At 47.7% G+C, this 15,950-nt stretch overlaps 1 protein-coding gene across 1 annotated transcript in view; it reads left to right on the top strand.

Annotated features, from left to right (window-relative positions):
* The window catches only part of DNAH6 (dynein axonemal heavy chain 6), a 315,572-nt gene that overhangs the window by 288,367 nt on the left and 11,255 nt on the right, over nucleotides 1-15,950 (top strand). Inside the window, exons 67-75 of the mRNA XM_008254187.5 lie at nucleotides 673-819; nucleotides 1,934-2,072; nucleotides 2,627-2,746; nucleotides 4,222-4,343; nucleotides 8,393-8,522; nucleotides 9,381-9,508; nucleotides 13,600-13,785; nucleotides 14,294-14,366; nucleotides 15,139-15,290. Of these exons, the coding sequence (XP_008252409.3) occupies nucleotides 673-819; nucleotides 1,934-2,072; nucleotides 2,627-2,746; nucleotides 4,222-4,343; nucleotides 8,393-8,522; nucleotides 9,381-9,508; nucleotides 13,600-13,785; nucleotides 14,294-14,366; nucleotides 15,139-15,290 (1,197 nt within the window). The remainder of the gene's footprint in view (nucleotides 1-672; nucleotides 820-1,933; nucleotides 2,073-2,626; nucleotides 2,747-4,221; nucleotides 4,344-8,392; nucleotides 8,523-9,380; nucleotides 9,509-13,599; nucleotides 13,786-14,293; nucleotides 14,367-15,138; nucleotides 15,291-15,950) is intronic.

Here is a 15,950-nt window from a genome sequence, read left to right as displayed (position 1 = left end):
AAATGCAATTTAAAAATAAATCCTTAGTATGCTTTTTCTCCATATTTAGAAAAATGGACACCAAATAAAAGAAACTGAGGTTCTTCTACAGGTGGTTCAGTCACTGTAGTTCTGAGACCACACTAGGCCCTATTCTTTCTGGACTGAGGTGCTTAGCAAGACTCAAAGCAGGGGCCAGAGCCGTGGCATAGTGGGTTAAGCCACCATCTGCAGTGTTGGCATCCCTTATGGGCACTGGTTTGAGCCCCAGCTGCTCCACTTCTGATCCAGCTCCCTGCTAATGCAGCTGAGAAAGCAGTGGAGGATGGCCCAAGTGCTTGGACCCCTGCACCCATGTGGAAGACTCAGAGGAAGCTCCTGGCTCCTGCCTTTAGCCTGGCCCAGCCCCAGCTGTTGCAGCCATTTAGGGAATGAACCAGCAGATAGAAGATCAATCAATCAATCTCTCTCTCTCTATCTCTCTCTCTCTCCCTCTGTAACTCTGGCTTTCAAATAAATTAATAAATCTTAAAAAAAAAAAAAAAAGACACAGAGCAGGCTGGAACACACCAGGCATGCCCGCCAGGAACCAGTTATCTACATCCTCTCTGTGACTTCAGTCTGTGTGTATTCAGAAACATTGCACATCTACACAATCCCCCTCTCTGCCACGTGTGGTCTCTCCAAATCCAGGTAACCAACGAGCCTCCAAAAGGCTTACGTGCAAATATCAGACGAGCATTTATTGAAATGACACCTTCATTCTTTGAAGAAAATATCCTTGGAAGAAGATGGAGACAAATAATATTTGGCATTTGTTTCTTCCATGCAATTATTCAGGTACAATCAACTCTAGGGTTATTTTTTGGGGGGGTAGAAGTTTTCTCTTTTTTTAAATTTTATTCAAGGTATACAAATTTCATGTATTTCATATATAGAGATTTAGGAACATAGTAATACTTCCCACCCTGCCCTCTCTCCTGCCTACACTCCCATCCATCCTCCTCCTTCCTCCCTTATTCTCTTATTCCCTCTTAATTTTTACAATGATCTACTTTCAGTCTACTTTATACTCATGAGATTAACCCTACACTAAGTAAAGAATTCAACAAATAGAAGAAAATACTGTTCTACAACCGTAGTGATGAGGACTTTAAACAAGCATCAAATCTCAAAATGTCAGACTCTGCCTTTTAATAGTAACAAAGAAGTGTGTTGGATAGTAAACAAATAAATAATAGTAAGAAAGCTTGCAAATGGCATTGCAAAACACTGAAAGGCAGCCCAATTCCGTCTGAACCTAAGTGGCTTTTTTTTTTTTTATTTACTCCACCGTTGATCTTGCCCTTGCCTTAGCATCTCACAGCTTCTGCCTGAACCTCTGTTCTGATTGCCTACAGAGCACCAGCACCTGGAAGAACACACCAGGACCAATTCAACCCACAAAAAAATGACCTCAGTTCTGCTTCATGCCCAAAATCTGCCTCCCCTCCAGATTCTGTTTCTGACATCAGTGATCCCCGGCTCTCAGTCTCCTACAGTCAGAACTGCAGGATTGCTTTTATTCTCTTCACACACATGTATTTTGTCTGGCATCAAGTTCTCCTTATTTTTCTTGCAATAGCTTCATTCTCACCTGTTCCTTTTAACAGCTTCTTCCTTACCTATGACTAGGGCAGTGACTTGCCTAAATGATGACCTTGAACTCAGCACCACTGTCTCCTTCCTGTTCAAATGATACTGCCTCGCTCTGGTATCATTATGTCACGTTGAACTTGAATCCTGACTCTCCAACTACATATCTCTATCTGATGTCTTCAGTCTAGTTGTATTTTTTTTTGACTGATTTTTTTATTGTGAGGAAATGCAAATCAATGGAAATGTTTGAATTTTCAAAATTTTACACAAAATTTCAACAAATTTTATTTCAGATCATTTTAATTTTCTGTTCCAGGAGAGAAAGAAGTTTGGCCCCCTCGGTTGGAATATCTGCTATGAATTTAATGACAGTGACAGGGAATGTGCTTTACTGAACCTCAACCTTTACTGCCAAGAAGGAAAGATTCCCTGGGATGCGCTCATTTACATTACCGGTCAGTGTGTCCCTGTGTCCCAGACATGCAGCTGTGTACCAGGAGGGCGCTGGTTTTACCCAGCTGGTCACACAGAGATGGTGTCCTCCCAGTGTGAATGGCACTGATGGTTCCTTGAGATGCTCCTTTTGCATAGTAGAGTTTGAATGCCTCGCTACAAATGCTCGATTCCATTTTACTCACTGGCCCCTAAAGGAAGCACTCGTTCTGTGGGAACTGTGGGTGTTTTAGAACTGCAGTCAGTGTTGGGTTAAGGACTCAAAAATCAATATTCTTCAGCAAAAGAAAAAGACGAAGAAATATACAAATAGAACTCAGTGGCTTTGGTTTCTGTTATTTGGAAAAAGTGAGATTATTAGAATAGGGTACATATACCAGGGTTTTGTTTTTTTTTTCTTTTAAAAAAATGACATTCTTTTGAGGAGCGGTATTGGAAAGAAATGCTGATATTCTCTTCCATTTTTCAGTAATTTTTAAAAAGCCATTAGAATTTGAGTATGATTATCAGTTTTTAAAAAGCAGTAATATATTTTAAAATGCAAACTCCTTTTCAGGTGAAATTACATATGGCGGAAGAGTTACAGACACCTGGGATCAAAGATGCCTTCGTACTGTCTTGAAAAGATTTTTTTCTCCTGAAACACTAGAAGATGATTATAAATATTCTGAATCAGGTGAATGACTCCTCAGTAGTATAGGAAGGACTTTTCCCAAGAAGCCACTGCACCCAAGGATTCTGTCGAATCTTCTCAATCCAATCGCCATCCCCACCCCATTTCCATGTTTGACCACATTCAGATCTGGGTGTTTTGTTGTTGTTGTTGTTTTTTTTGGGGGGGGGGGCCAGCATTGTGGCATAGCAGGTAAAGCTGCTGCCTACAATGCTGGCATCCTGTATGGGCATTGGTTTGAATCCTGGCTGCTCCACTTCTGATCTAGCTCCATGCTAACCTCTTTGCCTATGTGGGAGACCTAGAAGAAGCTCCTGGCTTCAGTCTGGGCCAGTTCTGGCCATTGTGGCCACCTGGGGAGTGAACCAGCAGATGAAAGATCGTTCTCTCTCTCTCTCTCTCTCTCTCTCTCTGCGCCTCTCTCTCTCTCTGCCTTTCAAATAAATAAAATTTATTTTGAAAGTTAGAGGGAGAGACAGAGAGATCTTCCATCTGCTGGTTCACTCCCCAGTGAGCCAGGCTAAAGCCAGGAGCTCCCTCCCAGTCTCCCACTTGTGTGGCAGAGACCCAAATACTTGAGCCACTTTTCACTGCTTTTCCTGGGCCATTATCAGGAAGCTGGAAGTAGAGAAGCCAGGACACAAACCAGCACCCATGTGGCATACCTACATTGTAGGCAGCAGCTTTACCTGCTACTGTATAACACCAGCCCTCAGAGCTAGTTTGATAGGAAGAACACAAAAATACACATGCAGTAACCACTTTCAGTTATTTCCTTATTACAGTTGATTGTGTTATGTCTATATATGTTCTTAAAGTTATATTCTAACATATCTTAAAGGTAATTAAGGAAGACTTCTATTACAGCAAGTTGAGCCAAATAGCAAGTCTGTGTGTTGGTGATACCTCATTATGGGTCAGACAGCAAGTAGATCAAAAGATCCTGACAGTTAATCCCGTTGGATAGAGCAGTCTGATTGGTACAGTATAGGCCCATAAAAGTCTCCTACCACTGAGTTGTTAGATGCCCAAAGCTGATAAGTTCCAACAGTAGATCCTGTAATTGCTATGGAAAAATGAGTAATCTTAGATATCAGTGTTTCATAAATGTAGCTTTTGGCTTGGGAAACTGAAAAAGGGTGGTTTTTTAATCAAACAAATATGAAAGCAGTCTCCTCTAATGCAAGCATACATTTGGTGTCCTTACTGAGACACACGTTTTAGCAGTGTGTCCCTCGATTCTCAGAATCTTGCAATGTTTCGGAATAGACACCTCACAACGTCAGAACACTGATCAGATGCTCAAGGCCTCAAGAAAAGTTAGCACAACTAGATGAAGAAATGAAAGCAAGGAGGGTTAGGGAAAACAGTCCCTGTTTCCTTGGAAGTCAACAGCTAAACCAGGCAGGGAAGAGCCAAACACAGCAATCAAAACCAGTCTACTTGAGACATCTCTCTCCTCTGTGTCTCCATCACAGGTGTCTATTTTGCCCCCGTGGCTGACAGCCTGCAAGAGTTTAAGGACTACATTGAAAACCTGCCTTTGATAGATGACCCAGAAATTTTTGGGATGCATGAAAATGCCAACCTAGTTTACCAGGTATGGTCTTCAAAGACATGTTTACTTATGTCGTATATGTAAACTCTGATTTTCAGTCATTATCTCACCAACTCACTGAGATAATCTTCATAAACAGTAAAAGTATTGTTTCATCATGGCTTCAGCAATTAGTTCCAATTTAGCCTGTGCACTCTGGATCCTTCACAGACCCCTGATGTCATAACACACTTTCCCGGTCACCAGACAGGCCCCTCCATCTTCAGTCTTCTGCCTTCTCTGTCACCGGCCTGCTCCTAGACCACCACAACATGCAGACATGAATAGTGACCTTTTCTCTTTTGCTCTTCTCCCGCCACGTTGGGCACATTTGTCTAGTTTAACACAAAGATGTATGGATCACACACGTTTAGATTATAAAAGTACATTGTACCAAATGTCCAAAGCATATAAATTACAATGCTCTTCACTAAAAGTAGGGTTGTCGTACTAGACCACAGCAGTAGGTCCAAAGAGCAAACCAGATTTTCACTCTTCCGTGTAAGACCTTCTGATGCTGCAGCCTTACCCAAGGGTAGTCCAATGTCCTCTGCATGGCATTCAAAGCTCCTCTGTGCCATGGGCATCCCAGGTGCACCATGTGCCATGAAGGCATCTGTGGGTAAAGAGAGCCATGAAAGGAAGTGTGTCCCAGGGAATCTGGAAAATTCTGGGCTCTAGATTTGACCTCATGAGACTGAAAGGAATTATCTTTCTGTTCATCTTAAAGTTTTGCTCCTAGAGGTTTTAGGCAATGAAATACACCGAGATATCAAGGATTCCATGAGAATCAAAAGTGGAACTTCCAGAAGAGCATCAAGAAGTCATTTCTTGTCCTTGACCGTTAAAACCACTTTGCCATTCAGTGGGAACTTAGAATAACGCAGCTTGTTTTTCCTTGTTCTACTTTCAGGAGGAAAATCTGGTGACCAAACCTCCTGTTAATGTTTACTCCTGACTATTTGCCCTGGAGGGTGTGGTGTGGAAGGGGAGGGCAGGGTGAGAGACGGAAAGGGGGGGGGGGGGGTATGGTAAGGCTCGCTGGGTGCTATGAGAAGGACAGCATTGTAAGAAGCGTAAAGCTCTTGGCAGTGTGTCCCTGGAATGTAGATTTTCGTCTTGTTTTGTTTCCCATTGGTTTCAGCATGGCCGGAACAGCAGGTGGAGAATGAGGGCCCTGGTATGCTTTCCTGTCCAGCCTCCCTTCCTCTGTTTTAATGCATTAGTTCATTCTCCGGCTCCAAAGTCTTTCATTTGAGACAAATGCCCTTTCCCTATTCCATGGAGTTCTGATAAAGTTCCAATGATCTCCCACCTCCACAGAAGTGGGCATGTGACTCAAAATTGGCCAAAACCAGTACTCCCTCTCATAGCCATGCTAATTGGCCCAAGGAGTAGGCACATGACCTGTGCTAAGTGAGTAGGAATCCTTTGCTGAAATAATGTATGTAGATGCTGGGGGGAGGGGTTAGAGGAGGGCTCTGTCTTCTCTCTGGACTCTCTGGCTAGGGAGGCAGTGTATCTACAGCTGTCTTGGCCTTGTCCCTAACACACCCACCACCTCCCATCCACCACCTAGACAAAGCTCACCTGCCAAAGGAAAGAATGAGGGCAGTGTAAACAGAAAGAGCCAAGCAGGTGCAGAAAGAGTGTTAGAGCCATTCACGCTGTGCAGGGGAGGCAAAATTCCATCTCTTTCCTCTTAGAGCGTGGGTGGTACCTAGAACTAAATTGATATAAGATAGGTTTAACAGGATACAAGAATAGAATTATAATAAAGTTTTATGTGACACTCATAAGGAAATGAAAACTCAGAGAAGTGCTAAAACCTACATGCTTTTGCATGAGATTGACCAAGGAGAGAGAACTACGGAAAAATAACTGAATTGTTTGGGGAGGCTAAAGAAAGCTAAGAATTCGTTAACAAGATCTGTTTGTTCTCCTGGCCGTGCCTCCCAATCAAAGAATGTTTCTTTCCTCCCATCTTCCACATGGGAGTTTTTCTCTCCTGTTTTCAGGAAGAGAAGGGAAGATTAGATTTCCCTTCTTCTATCTACTGCATTTCCAGTTACCTTTAGCTCAAAGCGAGCCTCGTGCTGCTGGGGCATATTTCGGGCTAGCATCTTTGCCTCCCTTCGCCCAAGACTCATGTGACTCGTGTTCTCTACAAGAGCCAACAGACTCCTTTGCTTTACTGGCTTAGACTAGACCATTGTGCCTCATCCAGGCCATAAAGTCTTAGCACCAAGGATATAAATTATTCCTTCTTCTCCCCCAACAAACTGCACTTACCAAGACGTTTATCAGAAACCAGTAAAGGGCAGGAATGGAGAGAGCTGAGCATCCTGCAACCACGTGCCGCCCACAGGCTGCCATCTCAGCCGCTGAGGCCCCAGCATTGCCACAGCGTCTGCTCCGATCAAGCTGGGTGTGAAGAGGAAGCTGCTGGTTACGAGACGCTCTGCAGTGTTCCTACAGGTAACAAGCAAAGGAGCAAGGCTGCCGTCCCCGGCCCAGCCGTGGTCCCCAGGGCTGCCTGACAGTTCCTCCTAGAGCCGCTGCTGTGGAACTCGGTCTCTGCCGGGCAGGGATCTCTGCTCTTGGACTGCACAGGCCTGCAAGTGAAGAAAGCGTGTGCCCGCCCAGCTTCTGGGTCTGCTAACCTGCTAGGGCACCCTGCTTTCATACAGACGAAGAAAGGAATGGAGCGTACGCCCGTGAGGACAAGGTTGAAGCAGAGCCAACCAGACAGAAGCTTCCCAAGCCGTGTCCACGCTAGGAGATGTTTACGTCAGTGAAGCCTCAGGGATGGCTCACCTCAGCCTTCAGGTCCATGCTGGGAGTCAACCTGTACGGGAGGCTGGCGGTGCCAGTCAGCTGTCCATCACTATAGCAAAACACCTGCGAGAAGCTACCTAGGCTGACAGTGCCAGTCAGCTGTCCACCTGAGAGAAGCTAACTTTCTAAGGAGAGAAGGTTTCTTTTGGCTCCGAGTCCTGGAGGTTCACAGTCCAAGATCGGGTGACCCCATTTGTTGGCCACCTGGTGAGGGCCTTCTTGCTGGCAGGGTCCTGAGGTGATGATGCAGAGCATCACAGGGCAAGAGGGAGCGTGCATCTGAGTACCTGAGTTCGAGTCCTGATCCCACCCCTGATGCCTGCTACCGTGTACTCTGGGAGGTAGCGGGTGATGATTCAAGCACTTGGAGTCCTTGGAGCTGGCACTGTGGAGCAGTGGGTTAAGCTGCTGCCTGTGATGCCAGCACCCCATATGAGCACCAATTTGAGTCCCAGTTATTCTCCTTCTGATCCAGCTCCCTGCTAATGTGCCTAGGAAAACAGTGGAAGAGGACCCAAGTACTTGGGCCCCTGACCACGTGGAAGACCCAAATGGAGTCCCAGGCTCCTAGCTTCAGCCTGTTCCAGCCCCAGACGTTGTGGCCATTTGAGGAGTAAACCAGTGATGGAAGACATCTGTCTGTCTCCCCCAATCTCTAGATATCGAGGAGTCCCCGGGAATCAGAAGTGGAACTTCTGCCTTTCAAATACATAAATAAATCTTTAAAAAAAAAAAAAAAAAAGGCTCTTGGGTCCTTGCCATCCACATGGGGGACCTGAATTGAGAGTGAGCTGGCATATGACATTTCATTCTCTCTCTCTCTCTCTCTCTCTCTCTCTCTCTCTCTCTTTTTCTCTCTTTCTCTCTTTCTCTCTTTCTTTCTCTCTTTCTCTCTCAGAAATAAAATCACTTTATTTTGAAATATTGAGGATAGATTTCAGGTTACACAGTCTTGCCACAGTTTAACTAAATGTCCTCATTTCTGAGAATGTCCCTTATTTCCACAAGTAAACTACCTGTGCTACAACTTACTGTTTTTTTAAGGTTTAAAAGCAAGATTTATTAGAGTCAAAGACCTCCAGCCGGAGCAGCATGGTGGGGGGCTGCAAGAGAAGCAAAACCCAAAGGACCCCCTGGCACTGGGGTTTTTAAGTGCAAACAAATGACTTTCTGAGAATCCGAGTCTTCACCGATCTGCCTTTTACCTCTCACAGTACAAAGAGACCAACACCTTAATCAACACCATACTTGAGGTTCAGCCGAGATCATCTTCTGGTGGAGAAGGGAAAAGCAATGATGAAATCGTCCAGGAACTTGTTGCTTCTGTGCGGACTAGAGTTCCAGGTAATAAACAATTCCTATCATCTGTATAAAATGGGAACCTTAGGGACAAAGTCAGGGCTGCGTGATACGCTGTTGTCCAGACCTGCTGATTACGTAGACTGTTTGCCTAGAGAGCTCTGCAGACATGGAGAGCTCCATTTGAATCATGCTTAGCAACTTGGGAGCAACGCCAAGTCTCTGTCTTCTCTCCGTCTCCCATCTCCCAGGCCCCTGGCCTAGATACAATGCAGGTAGGCAGAGAGGTGCAAAGCTGGCACTCCTACAGGGTAAAAGGGAAAACCAGGGTCTCTGGCAACCTCTGGTTTCTGGACTGTCCCTTATCCGGTGGGCATTTCCCACTGAAATCTTCAGGACTTCACTCCCTAACTCACCCTGAGTTCAGCTTCAACTTCTTCCCTCCCAGAGTCACCCAGATGAAAGGGGCAGGCTTCTCTTCACGTTCTCCACCGCATGGCCTCCTCCCACATTAGCACAGCCTGTCTTCTTTATCTTACTTAATCAAGGTCCTATGCTCCCCTGGCCTAGACTGGCACAGAAGATGAGAATATCCAGGGGGAACATGCTTTAAAATGAGAAATGAAATGCACTGGATCCGTGTTTTACACGCACACATTTTTCTTTTCCCTGAAACACATGAAAATAAAGCTTGATTTTCTGATTGCTTCTATATAAACATAGGTGGATCACCAAAGAGTTCTAAACTATTGAAATAGTGCTCCAGTTAAGCCCTGTGTATCTGGATTAAATAATGAGAGAACTTGGTTTTAGAAAAATGTCAAGATAGGCACATTTCCCTGTTGATGTTAGGAGAACAGAAATCCGTGATGACTCACCTGAAGAAGTCTCTGTGTGTTTCAGAAGTACTGCAAATGGAGGGCGCCTCCGAGAGCCTTTTCGTCAAGGACCATCAAGGACGCCTGAACTCCCTGACCACCGTGCTGGGCCAGGAAGTGGACCGCTTTAACAACCTGCTGAAGCTAATACATGTATGAGGGCTGTCCCCATCTCTCCTACTGGGTGGCCAAGCTTCAGAGAGAACTATGCATTTGATACAATTGTGCTTAGAACTTTCCATTCCCATCCCCTCAACATTTTTTTTTTTTTTTTTTTGGAAACGCTATCCACTCTTCACACCCAACTTGTCTAAATTTGAATGTATCCTCTCACGAGGCTGTATCTCTATAACGACTGAGGGGATGAGGGACATTACAAACCCTAAGTCTTGGGCCAGCGCCATGGCTCACTAGGCTAATCCTCCGCCTTGTGGCGCCGGCACTCCGGGTTCTAGTCCCGGTCGGGGCACCAGATTCTGTCCCAGTTGTCCCTCTTCCAGGCCATCTCTCTGCTGTGGCCAGGGAGTGCAGTGGAGGATGGCCCAAGTACTTGGGCCCTGCACCCCATGGGAGACCAGGAGAAGTACCTGGCTCCTGCTATCGGATCAGTGCGGTGCACTGGCTGCAGCGTGCTGGCCGCAGCGGCCATTGGAGGGTGAACCAACGGCAAAGAAAGACCTTTCTCTCTGTCTCTCTCTCTCACTGTCCACTCTGCCTGTAAAAAAAAAAAAAAAACTAAGTCTCCTCATTATCTCAACATACACTCATGGAATTACTCACTAGAAATTACTCACTAGAAATTGAAAGCCTAAGCACTCAATTAAGAGTGATTCAGTACTTGTTCCTGAAGTCTAGTTTGCATTGATTAATATAGTCTTTATGCAAGGCTATGAAAACCAGTGTTTCTCCAAAGTGTGGGCCACAAAATGCCATGCATTAGAATCCTGTGATGTGCATTTACAGTGTAGTTACCTTGACCCCATGCTCGAGACCTACTGAATTGGAATTTCTTGAAATCAGGCCTGGGAGTATGAATTTGATAACCTTACCAGATGATTTCAATGCAACTGAAATTTTCATGGAACCATCTGATCCTTTTCCTAATGCTCATAGACGCTTTCTTCCTGGTTCACCTTGATGGTTAAATGCTTCCTAATTTCTCTGTGTAAAACTTTGATAAGAGAAAAATGATGACTCTTAGAGACCAAATATTGAATGTTAATAAGAGAAATGTTACTGCTAAGCAGAGAGCCAAATACCTGACCCAAGGTCAATTCTTGAGGATAAGATTAGGGGGAGGGGCTGGCACTATGGCATAAAAGGTTAAGCCTCCACCTGCAGTGTTGGCATCCTATATGGGTGCCAGTTTGAATCCCAGCTGCTCCACTTCCAATCCAGCTCCCTGCTAATGCACCTGGGAAAGCAGCAGAAGGTAGCCCAAGACCTTGGGCTTCTGCATTCATGTTGGAGACCCAGCAGTTCTTGGCTCCTGGCTTTAGCCTGGCCCAACCCTACTGTTGCAGCCATTTGGGGAGTGAAGCAGTGGATGGAAGAGCTCTCTCACTCTCTCTCTCTCTCTCTCTCCTCTCTTTATTATTTAAAAAAAAAAATTAGGAAAAAACTGGGACAGATCTTTTAAAGCCAGAGACTAGTCTGTCCCCTATTAGGGAAGCAAAGTCTGCAAATGTTGCTGCCTAGGCATGGCGGTTAAGCAGGCACTGGGTCAGTGAATGTGTGGAGTCCTCACCTTGAGGCTATGGCATCTAATCAGCAAGGCACCGATGTCAGCTGACCAGGCAGCCAGGTCAGGGCTTCCCACCTTCTGTACTCAGTGAGTCAGCGTAAAGTCTGAGCTGCTGTGAGAAGATCCCCCAGCAAAGTCCAAAACGAGATAAAACCAAGGAGCCACTCCACAGGCGTCTGTGTCTATCCCTGTACTTAGCATATTTTTTTTTTTACAGGCAGAGTGGACAGTGAGAGAGAGAGAGAAAGGTCTTCCTTTGCCGTTGGTTCACCCTCCAATGGCTGCCACAGCCGGCGCGCTGTGGCCAGCATACCGCGCTGATCCGAAGCCAGGAGCCAGGTGCTTCTCCTGGTCTCCCATGGGGTGCAAAGCCCAAGCACTTGAGCCATCCTCCACTGCACTCCCGGGCCACAGCAGAGAGCTGGCCTGGAAGAGGGGCAACCAGGACAGAATCCGGCGCCCCGACCAGGACTAGAACCCGGTGTGCCGGCGCCACTAGGCGGAGGATTAGCCTATTGAGCCGCAGCGCCAGCTAGCATATTGTTTTAAGAACGCCTTAAAGACAGGGAAACATGTATTAGTCACCTTTGTTTCCTTGGACACAGACACCCACTGAATCTTCTCTGAATATCTGAATGTGCAAGTACGTGACTGTGACTCTCGGGTGCCCCCATGGTCACTTCTAGTCAAACGAACCCCCGTCCACCCACAGCAAAGGGCTTCACCTAGCAGAAGTGTGGGGGGAGGGCCATGCGGCTCTCCCATCTGGGGGAGGAGGTGCCTGTTTCTACGTGCTGCACCCGCCCCAAAGGCCTTCGTCACCCTGACCTCTGCCCAGCCCTGCCTCACACAGGCTTTCTCGCCAGCATCACCTTCCCTTCACCTTGGGAGCAGCAAGGCAGCCCTGTGGTGCAATCAAAAAGGCCCAGGGAGGGCAGCAGCCCCAGAGGCCTCGGGGCCACAGTCCTGGTGAGCTCGCTCTCCTCCCAGCAGTTAAGGACCGAGAGCCAGGGCAGCACCTGGGGACGAGCAGGCCACCCTGTTACATAGCCACTGGGGAAGAGAAAGCGCCTGAAGTGTGCTCTCTCCCACTTAGTGCACTGTGTGTTGGCTGTCCCCTTTAGGGGGAGCACCAGCTGCCATGTGACCTCTGTCCACCCTAGGCAGATTTTGAGCCCCCTGCAGTGTGACGCTGTAGCTCTCATTGTGTGGGTTCTCCCTGCATTTCAGACAGGCCTCCTGCTACCTTCTCCCCTTCCATGTCTAAGACCCTAAGCACAAATCTTGCAGAACCCTTCTTTCTCCTGCCACTGCCTCTTGTGAGGAGAGGCTTGGGAGCAGGGGAAACGCTGACTGACCTAAGACGGAATGGGGGGCCGGTGCTGTGGCGTAGCTGGTAAAGCCGCCACCTGCTGTGCCGGCATCCCATATGGGCGCCAGTTTGAGTCCTGGTTGCTCCACTTCTGATCCAGCTCCCTGATACGGCCTGGGAAAGTAGTACAAGATGGCCCAAGTCCTTGGGTCCCCACGCCCCCATGGGAGACCCGGAAGAAGCTCTTGGCTTCAGATCAGCACAGCTCTAATCATTGTGTCCATTTGAGGAGTGAACCTGCAGATGGAAGACCTCTCTCTCTCTCTCTGCCTCTCCTTCACTGTAACTCTGTCTTCCAAATAAATAAATCTTTTTTTTTTTTTTCAAAAAAAAAAAAAAAAGTAAAAGGAATGGGAGGTTGGAATCCTAGCTTCACCCACACTTTGCCCATCTGAGCACTGTGTGCTTGTGGTTCCAGCCTTTATTATGTAATCAACTCTTGCCTCTAACATCTTCCTATTATATGTTGGCAGTATATGGCAGTTGACACAAAACTGGAGCCCTTGAAGGCCTAAACCTGTCTGTCTGCTCTGCCTGTGTCCTTGGCCATGTGGCAGACACCACTCTGTCCCTCCCCACCTCCAGCTCAGCATCTCCCAGGACTTGTGCAGTGAGAAGGAAAGAAAAAGGGACCCGTTCTAGAGAGGTGTCTCCAGTTCAGAGAGACTGTCTGATACCGGCTGAAGATGGATCGCATGTGGGGGCTGCAGGCAGCCTGTGGCAGAGAGGGTTGGTGGCATGAGGTGCTTCCCATCGGCTGCACCCCTAACTGCCCTCACCAGATCACTCAGCCCCATTTTTCCTTCAGCCTTGAGAAGAGCTGAGTGTGGCATTTCTCGGGGCCATTTCTCCAGGCCTCGGGGAAGATGTCTACTGCTGCTCTTCCCACCCCACTGGACTCGACCTTTAACTGCCTAAACTGCAACCCTGGCCCCAAGGGCTACACCCCTAGGGTCCTACGGTGTGAGAATTTGTGAAATATCAGAGGTCTGGCCTTACAGACAGTGCACAGAGAAGAAGGAGGCCAGCGGGCAGGCCCTGAATCAGCCCAGAGTAGCCCGGGCTTCCACAGATGGGTGCCATCAACATTTGTTAAAGGGCACCAACCCCTCCTTTTTCTTCTCTCAGACCTCTCTAGAAACACTCAACAAAGCCATTGCTGGATTTGTGGTGATGTCCGAAGAAATGGAAAAGGTGTATAACAGCTTCCTCAACAACCAGGTTCCCTCCCTGTGGTCCAACACAGCCTACCCGTCCCTGAAGCCGCTCGGGTCATGGGTCAGAGACCTGATTCTGAGGACTGCATTTGTGGACGTAAGAAAATTCACTTACTTGGGGATTTGGTCAATCTGATGACACAGTTGGCCCGAAGGTCCCCGGGAAGCCCTGGCTAACAAATAGACACAACCAGTGTGGCATCCTCTGAGCACAGAGAAACAGAAATGTCCAAACTGGCAGCTCTATGAGAGTCTTATGCTGATTATAATGTTCCTCGCCCTAGGCCCTCACTCCCATATTCTGTTTTACTTCCTGGCCATCCTCGGAGTCTGAGCTCCCCACTGGGAGGTCCAGAGCAAGCAGCCAGGTATGATGTGCTCTCTACCCTACTCTTGCCCACCCTCTGTCATACCCAGGCTCTGGGTTGGCAGTCAGACTGGTGGACGAGAAAGGGGCACGGAGCAGGCAGTAAAGCAGGAATGGTGACAAACTCAGGACTGGTTTAGGTTCTGCCTACTACAAGCCCTCCAAAATGTGACTGACAGAGACGGGCAAACTCCAGCTCAGAAGTCAAGGGCGGTGCGCTATTTTGTCTCCCCTCCAGTTGTGGCTCAGAAGAGGACAGCCCAAGTCCTTCTGGATCTCCGGTTTCTTCTTTCCTCAAGGATTTCTAACAGGTACCAGTGCTTTCCCCCCTGAAAAAACCCTACAGGAAAAACCACAATTTGTTCTACACAAGGTTTGTAGGAGCTGAGAAAATACAGGGCTTTCATTGGTCTACCCTCGGGGCTACTGCTCGTGGGCCAGTCCACCCAGGCCCTGCACTTCCTCCATGGCCGGGGGAAGGAGTGACAGAAACGGCAGATGTTCCGTAGCAGCTCAGCCCTGCTGCTCGTGGGTTCTGTAAGTGTGGGCACTGCTGCCTGGAAGCACAGTGCAGGGCCCACACCCGGGCCACCACCTGCTACCTATCTGCTCAGCCTCCTTCCCTCTGAAAACTACTCTCGATGTCCCTCCCTCAGCCCTAGAAGAATCTGGCTGGAAAGGACTGGATGGGCCCAGGGCCTTGGGCTACTAAATCCTAATCATCCCGGTTCTTACTGTTTCCTTAAGTAGCCCATATACAACGAGATGGGCAAGATCCTGAAGTCAGGGGGTAAGCTCTGAACCTTCCTCACCGGGTCAGCCAGACACGGCCTCTCCCTTTCCTTAACCAGCACCAGGGTTTCTACAGCCTTTGGCTCCTTTCCTCCCAACGAGACCTGCAGGCTTCCCACCTCTGTGAACTCACTCAGAGTCACGTGTCAACAGTTGGGTTTTCTCTGTGGAAAAACAGCTGTCTAATGCTAGAGCGGCCTGGTTGGAGTGAGCAGTTGGGCTGAGCAGGGATGGTGTTTGGGGAGTAACTGTTGTTGGGTGGAGCCAGCTGACTCTTTGCCATACTTACAGGCACTCTTCAAAATCATGCTCGGAAATACAACTTGCCCATAGACGAGCTGAGTTTCAAGTACAACGTGATACCCACCTATCGGGACCAAGCCGCAGTGATAGAAGCAGCCAAGACGGTCAAGTTCGGACAAGAACTGCCCATGGATGAGGAGGTACTGCCCACCTGACTGTTCGAGCCTCAGCCCCAGTCCTCCACCACCTCCCACGTGAAAGAAAAGGAGGGGCAAAGTGGTCATCACAGCCCAAGACAAGCTACCCCTTAGCAGTGACTAGATAGGGACTGCCTGAATTAGTCTTAGTGACATTTTTTAAGCAATACTATTTTTTTCTTTATCTCCCTGTAAGAGGTTGAAAACAAATGTTTCAGAATCAGCCTGAGTTTGAATCTAGACTCCCTGCCTTGCCAACTGTGTGCTGGAGCAACTACTCGTGTATCTGTCCCTCAGTGTTCTCATCTGTAAAGTGGCTCATGCTAAACCTCACCGCTGAAGTGCAATACAAATGAAATGGCGCATGTCATGTGGCCGGCACATAGTACACCCACAATTAATAACTAATGTTAGGGGTAGGCAGGTGGTAAACAGTTAAGTTACCTCTTGGGATGCCTGCATCCCATATCAGAGTGCCCAGTTCAAGTCCCATCTCCTCCACTTCTGATCCAGCTTCTTGCTAATGCCCATCCTGGGAGGCAACAGATGGTGGCTTGGGTGTCTGCTACCCACATAGGAAACCCAGCTTGATTTCTGGCTCCTGGCTTAAACCTGGCCTAGCCCTGACTACTGCCAGCGTGTGGGGAATAAACCAACAGATGG

The sequence above is a fragment of the Oryctolagus cuniculus genome, chromosome 2 (genome assembly GCF_051225735.1).
Source record: "Oryctolagus cuniculus isolate XC-2025 breed Fujian yellow rabbit chromosome 2, ASM5122573v1, whole genome shotgun sequence".
Taxonomy (NCBI): Eukaryota; Metazoa; Chordata; class Mammalia; order Lagomorpha; family Leporidae; genus Oryctolagus; species Oryctolagus cuniculus.
The sequence above is the reverse complement of the archived record's forward strand: the minus strand, read 5'-3'. Positions and strand labels throughout refer to the sequence as shown.